At 47.7% G+C, this 25,281-nt stretch overlaps 1 protein-coding gene across 1 annotated transcript in view; it reads left to right on the top strand.

The window, feature by feature from the left end:
* Nucleotides 1-22,875, top strand: part of ADRA1D (adrenoceptor alpha 1D) — a 42,036-nt gene extending 19,161 nt beyond the window's left edge. The window contains exon 3 of the mRNA XM_009994712.1: nt 22,307-22,875. Coding sequence (XP_009993014.1) covers nt 22,307-22,875 — 569 coding nt within the window. The remainder of the gene's footprint in view (nt 1-22,306) is intronic.
* Nucleotides 22,876-25,281: the final 2,406 nt, after the last annotated feature.

Here is a 25,281-nt window from a genome sequence, read left to right as displayed (position 1 = left end):
TCTTTCCCTCTCATCTCCTTTGGCCAAAATCATCTGATGAGTTTGCCCTACATGAAAATTTTGCTTTTGGCTCCTCCTTTTCAGTGAATGAAAGAGGCACCCAATGTATTTTGGCCCTGATATAATCAGATGTCTTTTTTCTCTGGCAGGCTGCATGAGAATGGTGTCAGGGGATATGTCCTGGTGCAGCCTGGAAACCTCTTGGGAATCTCTGTCTATAAGATGATTAAGAAGGTTTGATAGTACAGCAGACAAATATTATTGCTATGAACAACCATGACATTTCTTGGCTGCACCCATTTTTTGTTTTCCCTTTGCAGAACAAGTCCCAGATTGAACTTTTATTGCTCTGTGTATCCCAAAAGTCATTTTAGGGGAGCCAGTGGCCTCTTTCAAAGGAAAGTCATGGACTGTTAGCAGTGGCAGAGGATGAGGAAGGATGTCATCCATCCCTTAAAAAAATAATTTCCCTTGAACTATCCTAAAATCCAGGCAGGATGGGTCAGTTTGACATTGTTGGCCTGCAAGTTGTCAGTGCACTTGGCTGTGGGAGCAGCATCAAGGGCCAGGCACCGGGTCAGGCTCAGCCATGGAACCAGTTTCTTCCCAGTGTAAGTCCAAAATCCCTCTTTGGAGCTCTGGGCATAGATGGTATCACCCACACCTCCTCATATGGGCCATAGCTGGGACACCTGTGGAGCAGGAGATGAGGAACAAGGGCAGATTTGTGACCATGGAGATTCCCAGGCTAAGAACCAAGGGAGTCCTGACAGTCTGCAGAGCCAGCCCATACATTGGACTGTTTCCTCTGTCTCAAAAGGAGCATCCAGGGATTTCTCCATCCCAGAACATCAAAGAGGAGCCTGTAGCCAGCTGTGTCATGCAGCTAATTGATACCAGGACTCTCTGTTCCTCAGGGAGGCCTCTGAGGAAGCCAAGGAAGTCAAATGGAATGAACAAGGGATCATGGATGTCCCGGAGTGTGAGGAGGGCAGAGGCCACATTCAATCTGGGGTCTCCCCTGGAGAGCAATATTCCAGCTGGTCCAATACCCATCTCTCTCTCTATGAGGACAGAGTCCCCCAGTGGAATCTGGACTGACTTATCACCCGGCACCCAGGGAAATATCTCCTGTCACCCAACTTCTTCCTCTTCTGATCTGAATAGACTAGTTTGCATGGTTTGATCTCAGCCAACAACCAAGCACCACACAGCTGCTCACTCACTCCAACCCCCAGCAGGATGGAGGGAAGAGCACTGCAAGGGCAGAGGTGAGAAACCTCAAGGATTGGCATAAGAACAGTTTAATAATTGTAATAAAATCACAACAATCATAATAATCGTAAAGTTGAAATGAAAAGGAAAATAACAAAGGGAGAGAAATAAAACCGCAGAAAGACAGACAGAAATCAAAACAATTGCCCACCACCAGCTGGCTGATGCCCAGCCAGTCCCCAGGCTCTGCCCTCCCACTCCAAAGTGAACATTCCCCCCTGGTTCTATTGCTCAGCATGATGTCATATTGCATGGAACATCCCTTCGGTCAGTTGGGGTCACCTGTCCCAGCTGTGTCCCCTCCCATCTCCTTGTGCACCCCCAGCCTACTTGCTGGGGGGGTGAGAAACAGAAAAGGCCTTGGCTGTGTGTCAGCACTGCCCAGCTACAGCTCAAACATCCCTGTGTTACCAACACTGTTTCCAGTACAACTCCAAAATGTAGCCACATCTTAGCTGCTGGGAAGAGAATTAACTCTACCCCAGGCCAAACCAGCACACCAGTGCAAGGGCAAGAGAGGATCAGAGTGCAGACTGCAGGATGAAAGGATGGAGAGCAGCCCCACAGAGAAAGGCTTGGGGGTGTTGATGGATGAGAAGCTCAGCATGAACAAGAGACATGCACTGACAGCCCAGAAACCACCCATGTCCTGGGCTGCATGACCAGCAGGTCAAGGGAGGGTATTGTCCCCTTCTACTCTGCTCTGGTGAGACCCCCCTGCAGTGCTGGGTCCATTTCTGGGGTCCTCAGCACATACATATAAGACATGGAGTTGAAGAATTAAGAATTTATTCTTAATGTCTTACCTAAATCTCCCTTCTTCCAGCTAAAACCACTCTCCCTCATCCTCCCTGCCCTTGTCCCAAGCCCCTCCCCAGCTTTCCTGGAGCCCCTTCAGACATTGGAAGGGGCTCTAAGGGCTCCCTGGAGCCTTCTCTTCTCCAGGCTGAACACCCCAACTCTCCCAGCCTGTCTCCAGAGCAGAGCTGCTCCAGCCCTTGGATCATCTTTGTGGCCTCCTCTGGACTAACTCAAACAACTCCATGCCCTTCTTGTATTGGGGGTTCCAGAACTGATGGAGTCCATGCTGCTGCAATGGGCAAACATTGCCATGCAGACCTGTATTCATTTGCCTTAGCAAACCTGAACATGACTATTTCAGACACAAAAAAAGGCAGTTTAAGAGCCTGCAGGGGATTGGTTGGCTTCTTTTGCATGAAATTGCTGGGAAATGGTGTGAAATAAGTGACAAAGGAGGAGTGAGAAACAAGAAAATCATTAGGCAGAGGTTAAAGTGGGGATGGATAAAAGATCCATCTGTGCAACCTCCCCCCCTTCTTCATTCACACAGTCATGCCAGAAGGTCCTGGGCTCTCCAGGGTCAATCCAGAGTCAGCAGCAAATGCAAATTGGTGGTGGTTGACTTTCTCATTGTAACATTTGGGGCACGGATTCAGGCTCCTGCCCATCCTGCAAAGCACTTGCCCCTCTCCTGAGTGCAGTGGCCCAGAACAAGTGAAATCTTTAAGCAGATACTGAACTCACGAGATTCCCAAGTAGCAAGCCTGGGTGCTGGCCAGCAGAGGAGGATTTAATTGGAAAATACCAGTTGGAAAACCAAGCAGAAATGTCCCAGGTTTAATAACTTCTACTTCAAGCACCTCACGTAGCTCCAGGACAGGCTGTTCAAGCCAAGTTTCCACAGCTTTCTTACCACACAACCAGCAGAGTGAAATCCTTGGCAGCTCTGCACTAACCCGGGTTCACTCCTGGCTCCAGCACAAGTAACCTGGAAGCCCTGAGCCCCCTGGCTCCAGAAGGAGCTTTCTCATTCTTCAAGGCTTCTCTCTACAAGTTTGTTAATTTGGAAGACTTTAAGACACTCCAGATTCCCACATTCATGAATTCCACTGCCTGCAGGGCTTCTATTTCCTGATCTCCCGTGTTGCTCAGCCCAGGGAAAGCCCAAGGAATGTAACCAGCCCAGGATCTTGCACCTTCTGTACCCTGTGGCAGGGAAGGCTTGAGAAGAAGGAGAGGAGGAGACTGCCCACAGTGGAGACCCATCTAGTGGTGGTTGACCATTGGCATGGGTGTCTCCACGGATTAACACGTGTTTCCATGTCAGCTGGTAGTTGTCAGGTTCCCAGGAATGCATCCCTTTTAGATAACAGGGTGTGCTGGAAGTTCTTAGTAACCTTTTTTTTTTTTTTAATTTATAGTTCATTGGAAATTTTCTTTATTTTTTTATTGCTTTCTGTTTATTGCAAGAGAACAAATATCAAATACTGAACTTTCCCACCAACTGGATTTCCAGATAGCTCTGTTCCTGAGGATAGATTCACACACTGCAAAAACTGAGCCTTAACAATTCCATCTTGTCCCATTAAAATAATGAGGATTTGTGCCACTGGCTTTGTAGAAATATAAATGATTTGGGCTGGAAATTGTCTTAAGAGATTATCTGGTCCCTCCCTGGACATCAGGTCAAAGAAAATGGATCTGACCTATATAATGATTATGTAGAAGAGTATTCCCATGACTTGGGAGTTTCTGGTTGCCCTGGGGCTGTGAAACTGGTTCCAGTCTGCAGGTTTGCTTTTACTGCTCCATGTAGTCCAGGCAGCAATATCTGTATATAGTTATATATATACACACACACATACACAGAGATATACATACAGAGACATCTGTATCTCCACAAGTCTGTTCTGTGTGGGTTATCACTGAGGAAAAGCTCCACCATCCAACAGCAGCTCAAGTCAAAACTGTGGGACATAAACTGACCCTAAATCCAACTCCTGCTCCCTCTTTTCCAGTAGCTCCATTTCCCCAGTCTCTTGTAACTGGATTTCTTTATCCCAGGACTCCCCTTCAAACAAAAGCTGAGGGGACAATCTGACTGCCCTAATGGGACAACCTTCCTACTGCTCAGGGAGCCTGCAGTGGAACTTGTGGTTGCTCTGAGCTGCTGTTCAGGTTTGTGAGAGAGCTTCATAGGAGAAGGAGTTTGGAGGAACAACAAAGCTTTGTGGGCTGCACTTTTTCAGAAACAACCTGAGCAACATAACAGCTTGAAATGTCTCTTACAAGCTGGCCTTTTCTCTTCCAAGGGATTTATGGAAGTCCATGGGAGCCTCTAACTCACTTTCTGCAACCTAATGGTCTTTGCTGTCCTACTGCTTCTAGTTCTACTACTGATGCACTTCAGCTCAGTCCTGCATCAGTGTAGCATCTGACACAAGATGTTGTGTGCAAAGACCTGTCAGCACACCTGAAGGGGGTTTGCTTGGATCCAGGATCAGTCCAGGCTCAGCTCCAAGCCTGGCAAGGAGCTCCTTCTTTTCTGCTCAGACATGGACTTAATGCTATTAGTAAAGGCAGTGTATTGATGTTTTGTAGTTACTTCTGAGAGGTATTAAAGAGGTTACCAGACCAGGGCAAGCACAGATGAGCTCATCTGAACTTTCAAGCTTGGAGGCAGTAAAAAAATAAAAATACACCTGGTTGGTTTTTCCTTCTCTTGATCTTTGTTACGTATTTTCTGCTGGACTGAGAGAGGAAAGCTCACAGGAGAAAGGGGTGTTGTTAGCAAAGCTCTGTTCCATGGAGTTTTACATCAATACATCTGCTCTTCCAGCTCCTCTGGGGTCCTTAGCACCACTCCTGGGTGGGCTGTCAGCTCCACAAAAACAAGGCAGGACAGATGGTCAGGCACCAAATAGCACAAGGACCCTTCAGGCTGCTCCCACCATCTGTCCCCAGAGCTACAAAGCCATACTGACACACCACACCAGGATCTCCTCAGTAGCACAAAAAAAAAATGAACTTTAATGCTGCTGGGACCTGAACAACTGTCCAAAGCTGGCTCAGGTCCCTGCTCATGGCATCCACAGGTCCATGCAGACCTTGCCATCAGTGTCAGCAAGAGGCAGCAACTTGCTTGGAGAGGAAGGACACAAAAAACACTCTGTGGTGCTTGTTTCTCCCCAGCTTTGTTTGCTCTGAGTAAATACTAACACACCAAAGGATATTAGCTCTGGATGTGAGCGTGCGGAGAGACTAACTGGTCTCAAATACCAACATTGTAGCTCATTGTAATTAATTAAATGTTGACATGATCCCCAACCAGCAAAACCTCCATTATACTCAATTAAAGCCCTTGACACAAATGCTTGACTCATTGTCAGTCCCTCTAATTGAGAGCAAATGCATGGAGATGTAGACATCACAGCATATGTGTGTCAAAGCCAGGGAAAGATCTTGCAGTGAGGAATAAAAGTCCATTGCCATTCCCAATTAAAACAGTTTCTGGAACAGATCAACTGCTTCCCAAACAGTGTTTGCACTCATCGTGTCTGCAGACCCTCTGTGACAGGATTTTTACAACTCCTCTCTATTCAGGACCTACCACATTTTGGAATAGAGTTTCCTGATCCTCGTTTGCAAGGCAAGAAGGGGCCACTCTGCCTGCCTGCTGTGATTTACAGATGATTACAACCCTAAGCACCTCATTTAATAATTTCTTCCACTCCTTCATTACTCAAAAAGAGTTTTCTCCTTAGAAAGACACACAGCATTAACTCAGGACTGCAAATAATGGAGAACCCATATCTCTAGTTATGCTTTTTCTGGTTGTTTTATATCCTTGCTGTTAAAAATGACTGCTTTCTTTCCAGGATAAATTTATTTAGCTATAATGTCAAGCCATTAATTTTTTTTCTACCATTCTTGGCTAAATTAAGGATAGTTTTGCTATCAGAAACAGCTTCCCCTATATTCCACTGCATTGCATGAGCAAGTCACTTCAATTTCTCTTAGATAATGCCAATAGATACAGATCCTTTAATCTCATGCTCTAAGTCAAGTTTTCCAGACTTTGCATTATTTTGTAGAGCTCCTCAGAGCATTTTCTGTCTCCTTGGCTTCTTTTCTGCACTGTGAGCACCAAAACGGGACATGATTTTCCATATGAGCAATCTCCATTTTTCAGTCTTTCATGATCTGGTTCATCTGTTCCTGTTTTTGGCTTTTTTTAATGATCTGAGCTCGTGTTATTATTACTAACTCTCTGTGAAATGCTAATTCTAGGTGGATCACATATGTCTTTTTTTGCCAACAGCCTTGACAGCCTTTCTGTGAGGGAGGTAGCTGTCAGAGCAAGTCATCAGCTCTTCCTGGGAGGCAAGATGTCCCTGGAGGTATTTAAAAGCCCTGTAGTTGTGGTGCTGAGACACATGGTTTAGTGGTGGCCTTGGCAATGTTTGGTTAAAGGTTGGACTTGATAATCCCAAGGGTCTTTTCCAGCCTAAATGATTCTATGATTCTCTGATTCCTCTAAAGAACCATTTCACCAAAATGTTCCCATGAATACTGACCCAAAACTGGCAGCATTGCTGATGCATGCAATACCAGGATTGATACTGGGAAGCCTCATGTTCAGAAGATACTGTCATGGTCAATATCCATGAGATTAAGGAGAGTTCCCTGTGTAGCTGCCTTTAAAATCAGTGCAATGACATTTATATCAGGGATGCTCACATGGCTTAGCTTCATCAAGTGTTGCAAGATATTTTTGTCTGGGTACAAACAAGGAGATAGAAACATGTTCCTGGTGTTGGCTGAGACAGATGGCTACAGTTGCCAGAGAAATTGCTCTTTTTAAGCATTTTGAATATCTGGAGGCAATTTGTAGGCAACCTGCATTGTAGGGAAGAGACCCCCTTGTTGGACCCCCAAGACTCCCCATGTTTAGACAGTCCTGCTGCTGGAATTGCACCAGCCAAGGAAGTTTTACATGGCATGGGTTTTTTTCTTCCCTTGAGATGAAGACCCATCAAGTTTCTTAAAAGGAAGGTAGCAAGTCAGAAACTAGATGGTGATGGTGGAAGAAGAGGAAATAATAATTACCTGTGATGACACCAGTCTTGACAGGGGCTGTCCACAAAAGCAGCAACTTTCCTGAGGACTGAAAAGTCCAGTTAGGGTCTCTTCCCTGGAACAAGAAGTGAATATGTAAGATTAGCATATCCAGAAGATAATTAGGACTCAAAGCCACATTAAGACAGGAAGTGCACCTTAGATCCCACATCTATTACTTCTAAGCAGTGAGTGAAGGCAAAAAAGTTTGTTTATCTAACAATAAGGCAAGAGAGAGGCAGACAGATATCTCGTGGGAGGTACTCAAATTGCCATGAAAGCTGAATGCAAATTTCCATCCTTTCCCTTCAGGACCAGAGATTTAAAAAGAAATAGAGAGAGGGCAGCCATGGAGCAGGAGGCACGTCAGTGTGAATGAGCTTCATCACCGTAATGAGGCACTTTGAGACATCTCTTCACAGCAGAGATCCCACTGCCCTGTGCAGGCACTTAAACCAGGCAACACAGCAACTTTCTTGCATTCTCTCTCTCCTGAAATGTGTCCTTAAAACTCTATTTGACTAATGGAGCTATGAAGCTTAAACAAAATGTCCATAACATGATGGTTGGTTTGCTGCTGCCTTTCTTGGTCCTTCCCAGCATTGTCTTCATGCTTGTCGTGGGCTCAGTTCTGTGGCTAAGACAACCAGGAAGCCTCTTGTGTCATTTTACTTTCTACTCAGCCCTGATATTCCAGGTGGATTGCTCAGGTAACAAAAAATACTACTAGTCTGGGTTTTCTGGGTCTTTCACCCCTTTCTACTGACACACCTGTGCATCGTTATATCATGATCTTCTGGGTACTGCTCTAGTCCAGATCTCCCAAGCTCTCTCCTCTCCTAATATCACAAAATCACAGAATCTTAGGGGTTGGAAGGGACCTGGAAAGATCATCCAGTCCAACCCCCCCTGCCAGAGCAGGATCACCCAGAGCACATCACACAGGAACGTGTCCAGGGGGGTTTGAATGTCTCCAGAGAAGGAGACTCCACAGCCTCTCTGGGCAGCCTGTTCCAGGGCTCTGGCACCGTCACAGGAAAGAAATTTTTTCTCATGTTTATGTGGGACCTCCTGTGTTACAGTTTACACCCATTGCCTCTTGTCCTGTCACTGGACATCAATGAACAAAGCCTGGCTCTGTCCTGCCACTGCCCTGAACATATTTGCAAACACTGATGAGGTCACCCCTCAGTGTCCTCCAAGCCCAACAGACCCAGCTCCCTCAGCCTTTCCTCATCAGGGAAATGTTCTACTCCCTTCATCATCTCTGTGGCTCTGCCCTGGACTCTTTCAAGCAGTCCCCTCTCCTATTATGGCACAGACCATTCAGTCCCTCCCATCCACACTGCCTGAAGCTGCTGTGGGTCACAAATCCTGGCATACCAACCCTGTGTGTGTGTGGGTGTGCAAGACAGCCCTGTTTAGCATGAGGGAGCAAACAACCCCTAATGGGGGCTGTTTTTTCCCATCACTCTGTGTTTGTGCAGCACCAAGAACGTGTGGTTTCCCCATCACATCAATGACAGCAAATAAGAGGGATCAGGGTCAAGTTGTCAGCCATGTGCCTGGCACTGCCTCAGCTAAACCCTCCCACGGAGGGATCTGCAGGTTCTGCTGCCCATTGCACCGTGTCCTGGCTACAGCCATGCCAAGAGCCCTGCTCACAGCCTGGGTGCCCTGCAGTCAAAATCTGGCTCCTTATCCTGTCCCTGTTCCCTGTATCAGCAGAGATATGGCTGAAGAGCATCACTGTGGAGTAACCAGATAAGAAATGTGGAGCTGGTCACATCAGACAGATGACATGACCTTCCCCATGGAGAAGGGAAAAGGACCAAGTAAGAGCAATCCTTTGCAGACAGCTGATGTGGTATTCAACAGGAGACCTTATCTCTTCCACTTAATAGCTTCAGGAACTGTCAGGAGGGATGAGGATGTGGTTATCTCACCATTCCTGTTATATTTTTGGAGCCCTGTTACATTGACCCATTGTTTTCTGAGAGGGGGGAAAATGTCTCTTTTTGAAGTGCAAGATTTTTAAAGCCTGGCATCAGCTGAGAGCTGGCTTTCAGGGCTGGGGAGAGACACAGAAACGCCTTCCTGTGTCCCCTGAGTAATTCCAGGCTGGGGGAGAAGAAGGAAATATGATTAATTTTTTTTAAGGTTCCTTTCCGATCACAAAAAAACCCCCAACAAACCCAAAACAAAAACCAACAAAAAAACCTAAAACAAAACAAAAATCCAAAACAAACAAAAAAGCAAGCAAACAAACAATACAGAAAGAAAGAAATGAGAAACTGCAGGTTTTTCCATACAAGTTACCACCAGAAGGGCTGTACCTCAGAGCTGGGTGCGGAAACAAGGCAGGCGTTGGAGGATTTTCCCCTCCAAGCCTGAAAAGAAACAAGAAGTTGGCTGGCTGGTCTTGAATAACCCCTCTGGAGCCTGCAAAGCCAGTCCCAATTTTTCATCAGAGCTGAAAACATCAACCTCCCCCAGCCTTTCTTCTCCACCCTTTCCTCTCCAGAGGATGCTGCTCCGCACCCCTCGCAGCCGGTGACGCCAGGAGGGGGACACAGGCTGGGAGTGCTGCTGTGCCAAGCTCCAAGGCTGGTGACGTGCTGTCTGCCCAGTTCTGATACAAACAGAATGTCCTCAGGACTGGCAGGGTGGAAACACACTGAGGAAGCTCCCACACCTCCCCTTGATAGTGTCTTTGCCAAACGTTGGCGTCTCGCCACAGGCAAGTTCTCCAGGCCTGGAGCGACCAGCATTCCAGCTTCAGGAAATCTTCCACTGGAAGATCATAGAATCATCATTTTGGTTGGGAACGACCTTTAAGATCATCAAGTCTTCTCTGTGTTTGGGTCCTGGCAATGCTCACCCACCCAAGGTGAGTCCTGCTCACCCAGCGTCGTAAATGAAAACTCAGGGCTCATGCGTTTTGATCAGAGGGGGGGATTTTTTCCTGGGTTGGGCCCAATGAAAAATTGCCTTTTTCCTTTGTGCCACTCGGATCTGGCCTCTCTGTACAGAAAAGCCATGTGTTCCCAGCAGGATTCAGCCCTTCCAAGACCTACCCCGCAGCCAAATCTGATCTACATATTTACGAGCTTGTAAACAGGACAGGGCGGGTGAGTTCACATTCTTAGAAAACCAAGTGCAGGGAAAAGAACCTCTGAGTTGGAAAAACAAAGAGTAGTCTTGGGTACAACCCAGCAAACGCAGTGGTTTTTCCAAGACTCAGATGACTTGCTTGAGAATCATTCCCCTCCACTCCTTTTCTAAAGGATTTCCCAAGTTTGCTCTTTAGTTGGAAAAAAAATACACGTCCTCAATGTTTCTGACCAGAGTGGAGGAGACAGCTTGATAGGAAGGGACGTTTTATCTTGGAAGCCATTTAGAGCCAGGATTCTGTTTGCAGGAACAACAGCAGTGACTTGCAAAGGGACTTTTAAGGAAGCTATTAGAAAGAATTGCACAGAAGAAGCCAGTGCTCACCAGTAAGTGTGTCTGCCAAAACGTGCAAGAACCAGTAGCCTAGATCAGCGATTCCCAAACTGTCGTCTCCAGATCTTGGTGGTCATGAAGGATTGTAAACAGTTCGTGGAAAACCAGAGTATAAGAGAACTTTGCAAAAAAAAATATGAGGATTAACAGGTTTTGGTAGGGAAAAGTTGGAGAACCACTGGTCTAAAGCCTTGTGTTATGTCCATTCACTGTTTATAGATACAGAACCAGAGAGCTCTTCATGGCAAGGGCTGAAGAAACATTTTTGCTCTCTTCTTGCAAAGAAAACCATAAGCTTGGAGGACATTCCATCAAATACGTGTCAAAAGAGTTACCAGAGGGCTAAGTGACAGCAGTGCTTCCACCAACTACCCCACCCTGCTGGGAAGTTTGTCATTGCTTCTCTCATCACTATACAGAATCACAGAATCACACAGAATCATGGTTGGAAAAGACCTCTTAGATCGCTGTGTCCAACCATCAACCCTGAAAAAACCACCATGCCCTCAAGTAGATCACTGTGGCGAATCTTCCACTAACCTTCCAGAGTCCTCTTTGGCACCCCTCTTCCTTGGTTATTGGGGATTAGTTTTAGTTCAAGGTACATTTAAATAAGTTCTCTGCTGGTTGGGACCCCAAAGAAGTAGCAGTTCTCCCATAACCCACACACCTCCTTTTACAGGGGGCTTTGGGGCTTTGGACAGACAGGAATGTGAAGGCTGCATTCTTAACCAATCCCACAAGGAATTTTGCCTTCACTCCTGAGAAATCCCACTTGAGAATTTACTTTCCTGACTAATCCTGCAGCCCCTCATGAAGGGCATAGAAACCAGCAGAAGACACCAATGGCAGTGATGTTGCTGGGCAGCTTCTCCTTGTGTCTCCTAAAAAGATATCAGTTGAGGCAATTCTTCACGTCATGGAGTGAGGAGAGGAAGAATTTTAGCTGTGGTGGAGGTGACCTGCTGCACTCCCAAACCAGCTGCCACAAGACTCCAAAGCAAAGAGTTGATAGGAGCCAATATCCCTTGATGCTTTGTGCATAAAAGTGATGGATTGAAGGTCTGACATAGACTTGGCACAGCACAGGTTTACTTGGGAGATGGGTGGGTCAAAGCCTAGAGTAGTTTGTCACCATTCACATGAGCTTCACTTTGTTGAGCTGGATTTGTGCTAGATTAAAAGCATAAACTCAAATCTCTAGTGTCATCTGACCCACCTCAGCATCTCTCAGGCTCCTGCACAGACCTGGCTGATACCAGACAATTTAGAGACTCTGATATGAGACAATTTAGAGACCCTTTTGAAACATCAGCAGTGGACCGAGGTACGCTAGGGGTGTCTAAAATGGCTCTAGCCTCCTATGTTTAACCAACCACGACTTTTTTAACCTTGACTTTCTCCATGAGATCCATGTCTTTCTTCTGTTGGGGGATCCACAACTGGACAGGGGACTGTTGTGGGGATCCAGCCTGGAACAGGCTGCCCAGAGAGACTGTGGAGTCTCCTTCACTGGAGACATTCAAAACCCCCCTGGTCATGTTCTTGTGTGATGTGCTCTGGGTGACCCTGCTCTGGCAGGGGGGTTGAACTGGATGGTCTTTCGAGGTCCCTTCCAACCCCTGGGATTCTGTGATTCTGTGGACACAGTACCCCAGGTGGGATCTCAGAAATGCCATGTAAAATGCTTCCCTTCCCTGCCTATAACTGCTTCCCTCCCCTGATGTCTGGTCATACTGGCTGTGTTCCCCAGACACGTGCCCGAGGTGCCACCATGCAGAGAGGAGACCCTGAGGTTCAGATGGAGCAAGACCTCCATGCTCAGGATGCTCCTGCTTCTGCAGAACAGTGACCCACAGGAGTGCTCCTCTCTTGAATGACATGCCGAGTTTTGCACTGCCCTGGAGAGAGCCTAGCAACCCCACAAGGCCATTGTGTTCATTCAGATCCTGAGCCAGATGGAAATTTTCTTTTCAAAGGCGTCCCCAAGTGTGTTTCCTCCTTTCAACCATACAGGCAAAATGCTCAGTGTGGTCTCTGCCCTGCTCACTCCAACACCATCACGTGGATTCCAGCCTCCTTCCTGCTCAGACAGCAAGACAAGAGCTCTTGACAAGCAGCTCAGTTGCCCTGACTTTTTCCTTCTCTCATGAGACATATTATTTTTATTCCTTCATTTACATCTGGCAAATAAGAACCTTCATATCTCCCTTCGGATTTACCAGATTGGCCAAACTTCCAGATTTTTTTATTTTTTTCCTAATTTTATTTATGTCCTTTTGCTGAGTCTCATGATTTGAAGATATTTTTTAAAGTCCCCTTCAGGGCTGGAGTCAGGCTGTTGGCTGTGACCTGGTAAGGAACAGGCAGTTGGATACATGGATATTTTTCCCAAGCATGAGAAACACTGCAAAAATATTACCTTTAAGGGAGTTTGTGCTAGAAGCCAGGTGAAAAAAAAAGCTCAAACCTTGGTCTTCTTTTTAATTTTGCAACTCATTTTGAAAGGCCATCTCCCTCCTGATCATGTAGTTTTCAGCACTGTGTGTGGTCCTGAGTCTGCTGCCCCAGCCCTTCTTCTTTGAGGATGAACCAAGCAGCAAGGTTGGTCCTGGGCAGGGCAATGTTGAGGTGAGTTCATGGACAGTTTGGCTTGAGGGCATGGAGAGGACAATGTCTAATACCAAGCTTGGGGCTACCAGGCTCTCTGTGCAGTCCCCTTTCAACACTGAACCAGCCATGCCCTTTATCACAGAGCAAGGAAAGAATTCATGATGATGAGCTCATCAGGTGGCCCAGGATTATTGGTCAGCAACAGTTCTCAGACAGAGCCCAAGTCCTGGCTTCATCAAAGGCATGAGAAAGCTGATGGACCTACAGTGCCTTCCACAATGTGCAAAGGAGATACTTGGCCCTGCTCTTCATTCCCTCATGCAAGCATTGCCTTAACATTTTTAAAAGCTCTTTTGATAGAGTGAACTTGTTTTGCAGTACCCAAGCCCAGGTGGGGTTTCAAAATCTCTCTCCCTTTGTTCTGCCTGGTCCTGCCCCAGTAGGGTCCACAAAGCTTCTGTTAAAAATCAAGAAACAGGGAAAAACTCTCAACCCTCATCCTGTTGACATATATATTTTAAAAGGATCATTTTATCATCATGCCACAGGGCTGCAGATTTGGAAAACAAGGGAATCCCTTCTTGGTCCTTCTACAGACCCAGGGCTCTAAACATCTTTAGATCAGCCTCTGTGCAGTGGCAGGTCACAATCCTTAGGGATAAATTAATTATTCCTTTATTATTTTAAGCAAGACTTTCTTCTTCCTAGACCCCTGATGAAGGATGGAAAGCCACCTCCATAGTTCAGGGCAATGAAACTTTGTGCATGGTGCTAGCATGGGACATCTGGGTCCTTGGAAGGAGAAGGCAATTAATGTGATGACCTTCTGGAGATCTGCTGCTGCATGTCCCCAGATGAAGGGTCAGTGTCCTCCCAAGAAACTTGGCATATTGAACCTTCTTTGGGCCCCCCTTGCCTGTCCATAGTATCACAGAAGCACGTCCCCAGTGGTATCTAGCAAGTCACAAGTTTAGCTGGAGCTTTCTTAGGAACTAAGCTAACAACTAAAGGTCTTCTATGCTGATAAAAAATAAATACATAGAAGTGGAAAAAAAAAAAGTGCCAGATTGTGGTCACAAAACCCAGTGACAAGGGCTGTAGAGCAGACTAAGTACTTTATAGCACCTGGATCAAAGGTTTTCATGGGCCCCATGCAGTGTCCCAGTGGTCCTATGGGGTAGTTACTCTCTTGGGGGGTAGTGGATCTCTGGAAGAGCAGGGGGTGTTGGATGGCAGCCCACCAGAGTGGATCTTCAACCTGAAGCAGATGCATTGCATTGCATGCCCTGTGATGTGGCATGAGGGCATATGGAGGAAATTAAGGGTACAGAGCCTGCTGGGACTGTGGTAGGGGACTGTATAGTCAAATCCATGTGGCCTTTTGGGAATTGCCTCTGGAGTGACTGTTCCCCAGAGCAAATGTGGAAAATCCTAGCTGGACCATGCTAAGCAAATTAGCACTGTGCACTATCCAAGACTTGAGATTACTCATGAGCTATTAGGTAACTGCAGATGTACCTGTGGGGTTCTTGCCACCCTTCACCACTATGGGAGGGTTCCCTGGTTAAACTCTTCCAGTAAGGAAAGTCCTGCAGTACACAGAAGAGATACTGAACCATGGCAGGTTTTTGAGACCCTCTCAAGAGAGAAGACCACCAATTAATTTAAGGGTGAAATCCATCAGAAATAACATTTGATGCCCATGGTGTGGATGCCCATGAGCCAGGAGTCTGTGTCCATTTATCAGACCTTGTATTACCCACCTACCCAGCAGGGGTTCATGCTTTAGGATGAGGCACACCATTGGCTGCTCTCCACAGAGTCTCCTGACTAAACCATTGACTGTCAGAGGAGGAGGACTTGCCCAGATACCTAAATTTAATCAGGTGACTCACAGAAGGTACCCACAATTTTCAGGATATTTGGTGCCTTGGGAGCATCCTCATGGCAATGACTTTGGTCATTAGTGGTTCAAATTGGTGGAACTGCTTTGAGAAAAGCTCCAGGGTGAGCTCTGAGGGGAATGAAGGACAATTTCAGCCAAAGTCCTACTGATATGCTGCAATTTAGAGGAAAGCTTTAGAAATATCACTAGGACCATATTGCCTAGAGATTAGAGTGAAGATCTGGGCACTGTGAGTTAGAGCAGTAAATTATCAGAACAAGACTCTGCTGCCTTAGCCTTCTCCTGCTGACAGGCAAACCACACTCAGTTCTCAAATTTGAGATCCTTCTTTAGAGTGTTGGTGTTGGTGGTTTCCCAAGACTTAATCCCCTCCCAGGCTGGCCTCTCCTGCCTTTCCAACCTCCCCAACATCCCCATCCTTCCCTGAACCTCACCACCCCACAGGTGTCTAGACTCTCTCCCCATGAGGACCCCACACACCCCACCATGGGCTTTGGCATTGCCAGGAGATCTCCAGAAGGGCCTCTCCAACCAACATCTTGGGACAAAGGAACACTGCTGAGAAGGTCAGGGTCTGGAGAACAAGTCTTAAGACAAGGGTTGTTTAGTCTGGAATAAAGGAGGCTGAAGAGAAACCTTCTCACTCTCTACAGCTGCCTGAAAGGAGGTTGGAGCAAGGTGGTTTGGTCTCTTCTCCCAAGGAACAAGCAACAGAACAAGAGGGAAGGCCTCAAGTTGTGTCAGGGGAGGTCTAAATCGACTATTGGAAGAAACTTCTTCACTGAAAGGGTATTAAACACTGGAACAGGCTGCCCAGGAGGTGGTTGAATCACCATCCCTGGAGGTGTCTAAAAGCCATGTAGCTGTGGTGCTGAGGGACATGGTTTAGTGGTGGACTCAGTAGAATCAGGCTGATGGTTGGACTTAATCATCTTAAAGGCATTTTCCAACCACGAGTCTGTGACTCTGTATCAGTCAGGGAAAGCATTGGCTTCTCCCTGTTTCAGTAGGGCAGTTGGACTAGATGGTGTCTAGAGGTCCCTCCCAACTCTGACAATTCCATCATTCCATGACGATTCTTCCTGGTTGGATCAGGGTGCAGGAGCCAGCAGCCATGCCTGTGTGCAGAGAGGCCCACAGGGAGCTTGGTGGGGGTTTCTTGGCGTGACAGAACCCGTCGCTTATCTGTGACACTGCCTGTGGGGTCAGCTGGAAGGCTCCCAGGCCTGAGGAATTCCATGCGATATCCCAGCACCCTCGTCCTCCAGGGAAAGCACCAGAGTCACTGTGAACATGCTGTCCTCCTTCCTGCGTCAAGCATCCCTCAGAGCTGCCCTAGGAGGGCAGTGAACCCCCCCATCACTCCCAGACACGCCACCAGCTGCAAGGTGTTAACCCTCCAGGGATCCTGAAACACCTCGAGGTGCCCTGGAGAGGTGGTGAGTAGCAGGTAGAGGTGAAGGGTGGGAAAGACTGGTCAGAAGATGAGACTCCCCAGTCCCACATATAAGCAGAAAGCCTTGTTGATATCCAGCCCTTTCTTCCATAGCTTGGCAGCTGCATCGGGGAGGTTGCCCATCACGGGGACCCAGGAAGAAGCTGGCAAGGAGGAATGCAAGCTGAGACATGGGCAGAAAGTGACAACTCATGATTGCTTTGGACCAGATTTAATGAATCTAGTTTGTGAGAGCCAGAAAGAAGGAAGAGACTGGCTCTTCTGTGGCCAGGCAAGGCCACAGTGAGCTTCAGCAGCTACAGTACCTCCAGCATCAGGGCTTTTCCTGTACCAGCTGCAATTCTCTTGCTGCTCTGACACATCCTGAGTGAGTCCTCAGACCCTTCATGAGTTTCGAGGTCACATTCAGGAGAAGTTTGGGTGACAGGACACATGTCCCCACCACGGGCCTGATCCAATATGTGAATTTCTGGAGCTTCCTAACTCAACTGCAGAGTGGTTTGCACCTTGGGAGAGCTTTTCTCTTCCACTAGTTTGGCCAATCATTTGTTAGCATCCACAGCCTCCTGCTGCAGGGACACCCACAGCTGAGCAACATGCTGTGAGAAGATCTGTCTCCTCTTCTCTGCTTTTAACCTGCCACCAGCTACTCTCCATCACCTGCTCGTAGTGGAAAAGACAGTCAATAAGAGCTCCCTGTTGACCTTCTCCATGCCATCCCACCAACACCTGCAAGGTCCAGCTCTCCATGAGCTGTTTTTTTCTAGGACCCATTCTCCATGCAAAGCCCACACCGAGCAGGAGCCAGGCTCCTGGTGGGTGTGAACCATCCTGCTGGTCCCTGCATCTCCCATTCATGGTGTGACAGCACTGGGGCATGACTTTGTCACTGTGGTTTTCTCACCTGCTGTCACATCTGCAGCACTTTAGTGCCATGGACTATTCAGGTCATGCTGTAAAACAGGAACCTTTTAAAACAAGGATGGCCCTGCCAACTGCAGCAGAAAACAAGCCTGCTCACAGAATCTGGCTCCGTCCTGGGAGCCAGGGCCAGAATTTAGATTGGACTGGGTCCATTTTCCTTTGTGCATTTGTCTTTTTTTATTTTCTTGTTTTACTTGATTTTTTTGAGTGCTGCAGCCTGGGACCAGCAACTCTCCAAACAACCCAGTGATATCACCTTCAAGTGAGTCATGGGGAGGGCAGGGTGGAGAAGGGCAGGCAAGGACAGATCAGCAGATTCTGCTCACAAAGCCAGCCAAAAAAAACCCAGGATATATGTTTGGATGTGAGGAGGGGAGATGGCACCACTAGCCAACCAACCCAGGGTGTCACAGCTTTGGGGACCATACCCATGGCTCCAGAGGTTTGCAGCTTTCTGGGCTTTTTTCCCAGATATGAGCAGGGTGACATGAGGAAAGAAAAAATGTGTAGGCACACAGACAGTGTGCACCCAAATCTGCATGTCCTGCACACACACACCCTGAGGAGGAAACTCTTTGCTGTGAGGGTGGTGAGACCCTGGCCCAGGTTGCCCAGAGAAGCTGTGGCTGCCCCATCCCTGGCAGTGTTGAAGGGCAGGTTGGATGGGGCTTGGAGCAACCTGGGCTGGTGGGAGGTGTCCCTGCCCATGCAGGGGGGTTGGGACTAGATGATCTTTAAATGTGCCTTCCAACCCAAACCAGTCTGGGATTCTGTGGTTCTCTGCACTGTAAGAACACCAGATAAGTTGCTCTTTTGCTTTCACTTCAGAGCACACATCTGATTGGCTTTGGCACCACCACAAAAATGAAATTCAATCTTCAGACCGTGTTCAGTCTGTGACTTTGGTCACTTAGCATGGTGGGGGCAGGTGTTCCCTGAGCTCATTTGCAGTTTTCTTAATTTCTGAATGATCGTGAAGATAATTTTCTAGGGGTACAACAGGACCTGCAGTCCTTGCTCAGACTCAGCTCTATCATTAGGATTTAGACCCTGCGAGATGTGGAAGGACATTTTATAAAATGACAAAAGGCCCAAAGGCCTCAAACAGACTTTCAAGTCCCCCAGCAGTATTACTACAAAATTTACATCTATTAAGGGAAGACAAAGTCTGCAGCAGGATCTCCATAGGTGAACAGAGGGTCTTCTCAACAAGACACCTGCATCCCACCCTGCCTGGGATCATCCTACACTGAGATACAACCAGGATCCTCCACCCACCAGGAGAGAGAGCATCACTGAGTAGGTTGTCAGGGTGGAAGATGAACACCTCAGGGGTCTGTCACTACTGCACAGCCTGTTTCTGTGTTTCACATGTGGATTTGGTTATGCTGGGTGGAGACTTCTCTGCTGAGCCTCCTACCCCCAAATGCAGAAGTCCTGCTCAAGCAGGGCAGGTCAGGTCTCTAATGTCCTCTCCCTGAGAGGGCCCTGGAGTCTCAGATGCTCCAGCAAGGCAGAGGCTGCTGGACCCCAGCACACACACTGCTCTGCTCACCACAACAGACCACCCCGTGGGTGGAAATTTCACCAAGTTTTGCCATGAAGTGTTGAGCTGGCTGCCCAAGAGAGATGTCCAGAGGGCTGATTTGGAGTGAGTAGAAACAGCTCTTCTTTGAAACAAGACCGAGTTTCACAAACTTGCACTGTGACACAAGTCCTACAATATTTGAGTTTCTTGTTCTTTGCTATTGCCCTGTTCTGGTTTTGATGCTTTGGGGCCAGTTCATCAAAAAGTGCTCTTAGACTGACACATCAGGCTAAAGTGCTGGCATATCACTCTCTGATGCTGTGCCTGATGTTTCACTCTCATTTTCTATTTCTGGACCTTGGAAGAATCCAGCTGTGTTTCCTCAGCTCTCCATGTGTCCATTACTTATGTACTATCTTCCTCACACCTTAACATCAATGCTCCTATTTAGTAACTGCTGCAAACCCAGTCCCAAAGCCCTTCCTCTTCCAAAATATTGTTGCATGTCATGTGCATAAAGTAAGATTTTATTTCTTCCACTTTTTTAAATCATTCCCTAAAAAAACCCCACAGCTCTTCTTTACATGCAGCCTCCCAGTCCTTATCAAGAGAATCTGATGCTCCAGCATCAGACAAGCCAAGGGCCTGTTCTGGGGATTCCTTGTCTTGTTCTCTTCATCCCAGGGTGATCAAATGAAGAGACCATGGATGCACTCAGGACACATCTCTTCCAAGGGGCACAGTTATTAGCATGGTAATGAGGATGGTAATGAGGCCCTTGTCTTCAGATGTACACAAGGTTCTAGTGGGTGAAAATCGGCCAAAGTTGAAACTCTGAGAATTCTTTCCTTTTACATTTTCTTTTCTTTTTTTCCTTTTCAATTTGTCTTTTTTATCTGGATGCCAATGACAAAACATGCAGCACAGAAACTGCACAGTGCAATGAACCACTAAACACTAAATAGAAATGATTATTTCAGGAACCATCAGAGCAAGCACCAGTCTCTGAAGCAGCCTGGCTCAAGCAGTAATTACTGGTCTCATTTCTAAAGAGCCCCTTCTTTTGTTTGCTTTGTTACCCCAGCTTTTTGTTTTCTTTTCCTCTCTCTTAACATTCAAAACTTGCTGCCTGAATCTGCAGCTCTGAGAACACAGGGGTGATGCCAACAGGGTAATTAGTCCCACTCTCCAGTGGGGAAACTGAGGCAGGGAACCTCTCCCCAGCAATGGTATGAGCAGGGTTAGATGCTTTAATGAGCTGTGCTAGACCCAAATGCTCACATTGAGATATGGGAAGGTCAAGTTGAGGCAACTCAGTGTCTTAGGGCTGAGAGCTAGGGATCCCCTTGCACAGGGCTTTGGGTAGAGGCTGGTCCCTGGGAAGGAGGGAGTCTCCTTCTCTGGAGACTTTCAAGACCTGTGTGGATGCCTTTCTGAGTGATCTGACCTAGTGGGTTTTTATTCCTGCTCTGGCAGGGGGGTTGGACTCAATGGTCTTCGGAGGTCCCTTCCAACCCCTAATATTCTGTGATTCTGTGAACACTTAGGGGTGGTGTTTCTAACTGGGTGTTTCAAGAAGCCTGGTACCAACCTGTACAGCTCAGCCAGAAGGAATAACCCCCTTTAATCAGAGAATCATTTTGTTGGGAAAATACCTTGAAGATCATCAAGTCCATCAGTCAAGTCCATCAAAACAGCCAAGGTGGGGTCATTGCTTCTGTGAACCCCTGAGCCTGCACCACCAGTGGCTGCTCATTCAACTCTCAGTCAATGCTCATTCAATGCTGTTCTCTCCAAGAAGGCCCCAGGTCTTCCCAGAACTGAGGCATCAGTCCTGCTTCCTGGGCATGTTCAAAGCCACCTCCTGCACACACTGACAACCAGCCTGTGCTCTGGCTGCCACCTGGGCTGCCCTTCAGCAGGGGTTTGAGCTGTGTCTGTGCTTTCCCTGCCACCAGAAACCACCAGAGCTGAGCTCTGGCTTTAGTCACCCACGTCAAGCAGCCCACAAACCTGTTGCTGAGTCTCACTGTAATTCCTGCACTTTTTCAGGGACAGGAGGAATAAATCTTTGCTGGAACCAGTGTGCTGGGTTTCCTGGATGATGGTTTTTCCTCCAGCCAACAGCTTGGGGAGCTTTTATGCAGTGTCAGTCCCAAATTTCTGGCTCCTGGCACCTGTTTTGACATCAGGATTTTGAGCACAGGGAAAGTAATTATAATATCCAGAGCTAATGTTATTTACTAAAATACAAATTAACACTTGGTCACATGATGGCACCATTTGTCATCCAGAGCTAAAATTAAAAGAAATTAAGGCTGAGTCAGAAGGATATTTCAGAGCTGAGTGGGGAATGCTGTGATGGGACCATGTGGGAGCAACACTGACATCTTCTGGCTGCAGTAAAAATAAATGCTCTGGCTTTTTCACTGAGGAAAACACTAAGAACTTCCAGCACAAAATCATAAAGAGAGGTTAGGGTGGACAAAAGAGTTTTCAAGGAGCAGGTAGAAACTTGGAGCAGGGAAACTTGGGGGGTCACTGAACCTATTCCCCAAAATTATGCCCTCAGCTCCTGTTATTTGGCCTCAGAAAGCAGCCCAGCCCCCAGATGTGGAAGATACTTCAGAGCAGGGTGGCTCAACCCACAGTGAGGGGAACCAGTTTGGCCATAGGCCTGTTGAGTCCTGCAGGAGGACTTTCAGTCCATCCTCTGGAGTGGATCCTGCTCAAAACATAGTGCATGCTGGCCTAGGGGGTTAGCTCAGTGGTGGTCAGGAGAGAAATGTGAGAAAAATCCACCACCCCACATATACCCCTCACTGCTGCTCATGTGGCTGCTGCAGCAATTAACAGCCTCTCTTCAAGCTGTGTGTGCTTGCCATGGTGGGTCACAGCTGCATTTGAAGGTGCTGGGTCCATTGTTAGGAGCCCTTTTGCAGTAAGTGCAAAGTCATGGTGTTATCCATCATTATCACTTGAGGGGCAATGCTTTGCTGTCCTGCAGTGGCCAGATCTCCACTCTGGTGGCAATGGCATTGCTAGACAAGGACAATAGCAGATTCACACCTTCATCCCTTTCTGCAGGTCTCGTGTCTTCTAGACTGGGCTGACCACCACCCTTGCCACCCTCGCCCTTCAGATTCCTCTAACCATATTTCTCTTCATCTCCCCCAAGGTTCTTTCTTCCCATCCCTGAAGCCCTCTGAAATGGTCTTCAAGATCATCTTCTGGCTGGGATACTTCAACAGCTGCGTGAACCCCATCATCTACCCCTGCTCCAGCAAGGAGTTCAAGAGAGCTTTCATCAGGCTGCTCAAATGCCAGTGCCACCGGAGGAGAAGGCCCCTCTGGAGGGTCTACGACCACCACTGGAGAGGGGCCTCCATGAACAGCTCCATGCAAGACTCTGAGGCAGACCTGAGGCCCAGGATCAACACCCTGAACAGCTCCTTCATCTTCCACCCCTCCTTGCAGGAGAGAGCCCACAAGAGGCGAACGCTCAGCTTCAAGGGCTGGAAGATGCTCACTCCTTTCCAGAAACCAGCATCCACCCAGCTGAAGGAGAAGATGAACAGCCTCTCCAACAAAATCCGGGGTGGTTCCAGCAAAGGAGGGGTGACAGCCACCTACAAAACAGAGGTGGAGTCTGTCTCCATTGGGATCCCCCATGACTTCGTGGAAACCATTGACTACCAAACCTATGACTTAACAGACTGCTGCAGGCTGAGAGAGACAGACATTTGAAGCCACTGGGACAGCTGTGGGTGGTTTCTTTAGACATATCCAGCAGAAAGGTGAAGGGACACCATCTGTGGGTCTGTCAGGCAGGCTGGAAGCAGCAATCAGGTTTAAAATGCAGTTGCCCAAAGGTTCTCCAAGTATTGCCCGTGCAGAGGTCAACCCCTTCTCTGGGATTATGGGTTCCTCAAATAAGAGCCAGTGGCATATCCCATTTTAATGAGCCTCAGCAGGAGGGGAAGATGTGGGGTGGATATGGCCTTAGGACAAGAGCTGTTCCCTCCAGTAGATGGTTATCACTGATGTTGGAAGAAGCTGTGCAATGAAGGGAAACCAGGATGTCTCCTTTGCCTTAAAAACACCATCAGAAAATCTAACAGAAAGCTCAAACCCCAAAAGATGCCAACCCTGCCTTAGTACATGTGATCATGTGTCCATCCAGAGGCAGCACCCAGAATGGACACTGACAAGCAGTAGCTGGCAGATGACCCTTTAGATAATGGGTTAGGAGCTTGTAGGTCTACAGGACTGGGCAGGACTTCCAGCCAAGGCCTTTGCTTTGGAGACTGAGCAGACTGTGGTGTTCCAAGCTGGGTGGGGGGATTTTGGCTCTCAGGAACCATGTCTGCAGTGACCACAGCTCTGCCCTTTCCACATAACCTGGTTTTAGGCCAGAGGAGCAGCCTAGATGGATATGCTGATGTCAAAGGGTATGCAGGTGTCTCTTCTCTAGTTCCAACCTGTCATCCATTTCTCAATTCACTTTTCAGTGGAACACTTGAAACTCACCTTGCTGTAGAGTACATCTCTCCATGATACAGAGAGAGAAAGGATCTCCTTTTGGTCTTGGTCATTCCCAGGCTTTTCTGTCCCCTTCTTGCTCTTGTTGTTGTCTCTCTCAAACAACATGGAATAAAGATGCATCCCAAGGCTCTGCTCAGGTTTGTAGTCAACCTGTGCCATGGCTCAGGAAAGGTGGGATGGCTGAGTTGGGACCCATAAAGTCAAAGCTAAAGTAGTGCTGACAGGCTCTTGGAGCTCCTTCCTGTAAATGGATCTTCTCCCCAGCCAGAGTCCTGCCCACGACTCTTCCACCAAGTGGCTTCTCACGTACCAGATAGCCTTGGGTGGCTACCAACAATTGCCCTCGGCTATGCCTGCTACCATGGTGAAAACCAATGTGGATAAGGGGGCTTTTTGTCCTCCTCACTCACAGTCCCAGGGTGTGAGCTCCCCTCAGGAGGGGCTTCTTCTGAGGACCACAGGGAGGCTGGAAGTATCTCAGGCTCACACAAACCATGCTTTGTGACTCAGAAAAGTGGTTGCCCAAACTCCACCTGACCATGTGTTGCAGGCACTGGTTTTATTCACTTTCAGGCAGGCAACAAGCCATGGACAGACATTAGATTAAGCTGTGGACAGAGGTAGGAGACATGTAGGCAATGGAGGTGAGGTCTGGATCTGAGGTGCAGTGTCTCAAGCCAGGTGAGTAAAGGACAGGAACATGAAGTCAAGGGATGGAGACATGACACTGAACACATCCTGGGTGGAAACTCATCCACATCAGCACTGTTCCCCGACCATTTGCTTTAAAAAAAATACAAACAGAGGAAAAGTTGGACTTCTTGTATTGTTTTTTTACTCAGTAAACACTGAGACATGATATCTGCAGTTGGGCCACTCTCAACACCTTTTTCTCAATGAGAGACTCCCAGCTGGATGAATCACTGCATAAAGACTTGCAGATTTTGCCCACATGTTCTCCTTCCCAGCAGCAAATCCCACCAAAGCACGTGGGCACGTGAACCCAGACTTGTTACTGCCTGTATTTTAGCAGGTGACAAGTGTCTGCAAAACCAGCAAGAGGCTACCAGCTGGAGAGGTCCAACCCTACCAAAGCAAGAGCCTGGTAGCTCATGGGAACCTCTGTGGGAAAATGCATCTCTTTTTTCCCCCCATTTCTTTGGCCTTCAAGGGAAGTGAGACCCTACAGTGAGGATGGGGTGACACAGAGAGTCATTTTGCAGCTGCCACTGGTTCCCTGGGTGTTTTGGGGATTCTGGTGGGAGCTACTGGCACTGGGATGTAGCAAAGATGGCATCAGGGAGAAGGCAGTCACTGAAGAGCAAAAATGCCTGGAAGGTCAAGGTGAAATCATGACTCCTTCCTTTCCAGGATGCACATGCACACTTGCCATTCTCAGAGGGAGTCAATCCACCCAGATCTGAATTTTGGCCCCTGTTCTGGTGACACTGCTTTGCAGACCTCACACATGCATAATGTAGGCAACCTGGGGGCACAGCTTAGGGTGAGCTGAGATATGTTTCATCAGAAGTGAAAGTCTAGTCAAGGAGAAAGGTGGACACTTGACATTCAATGTTCTCTGGTGTTCAGGAGCAGATTTATCAGGTG

The sequence above is a fragment of the Chaetura pelagica genome, unplaced genomic scaffold, assembly GCF_000747805.2.
Source record: "Chaetura pelagica isolate M959 unplaced genomic scaffold, ChaPel_1.0 scaffold133, whole genome shotgun sequence".
NCBI lineage: Eukaryota > Metazoa > Chordata > Aves > Apodiformes > Apodidae > Chaetura > Chaetura pelagica.
Note: the sequence above shows the minus strand (reverse complement) of the source record. Positions and strands in the feature narration are given on the sequence as shown.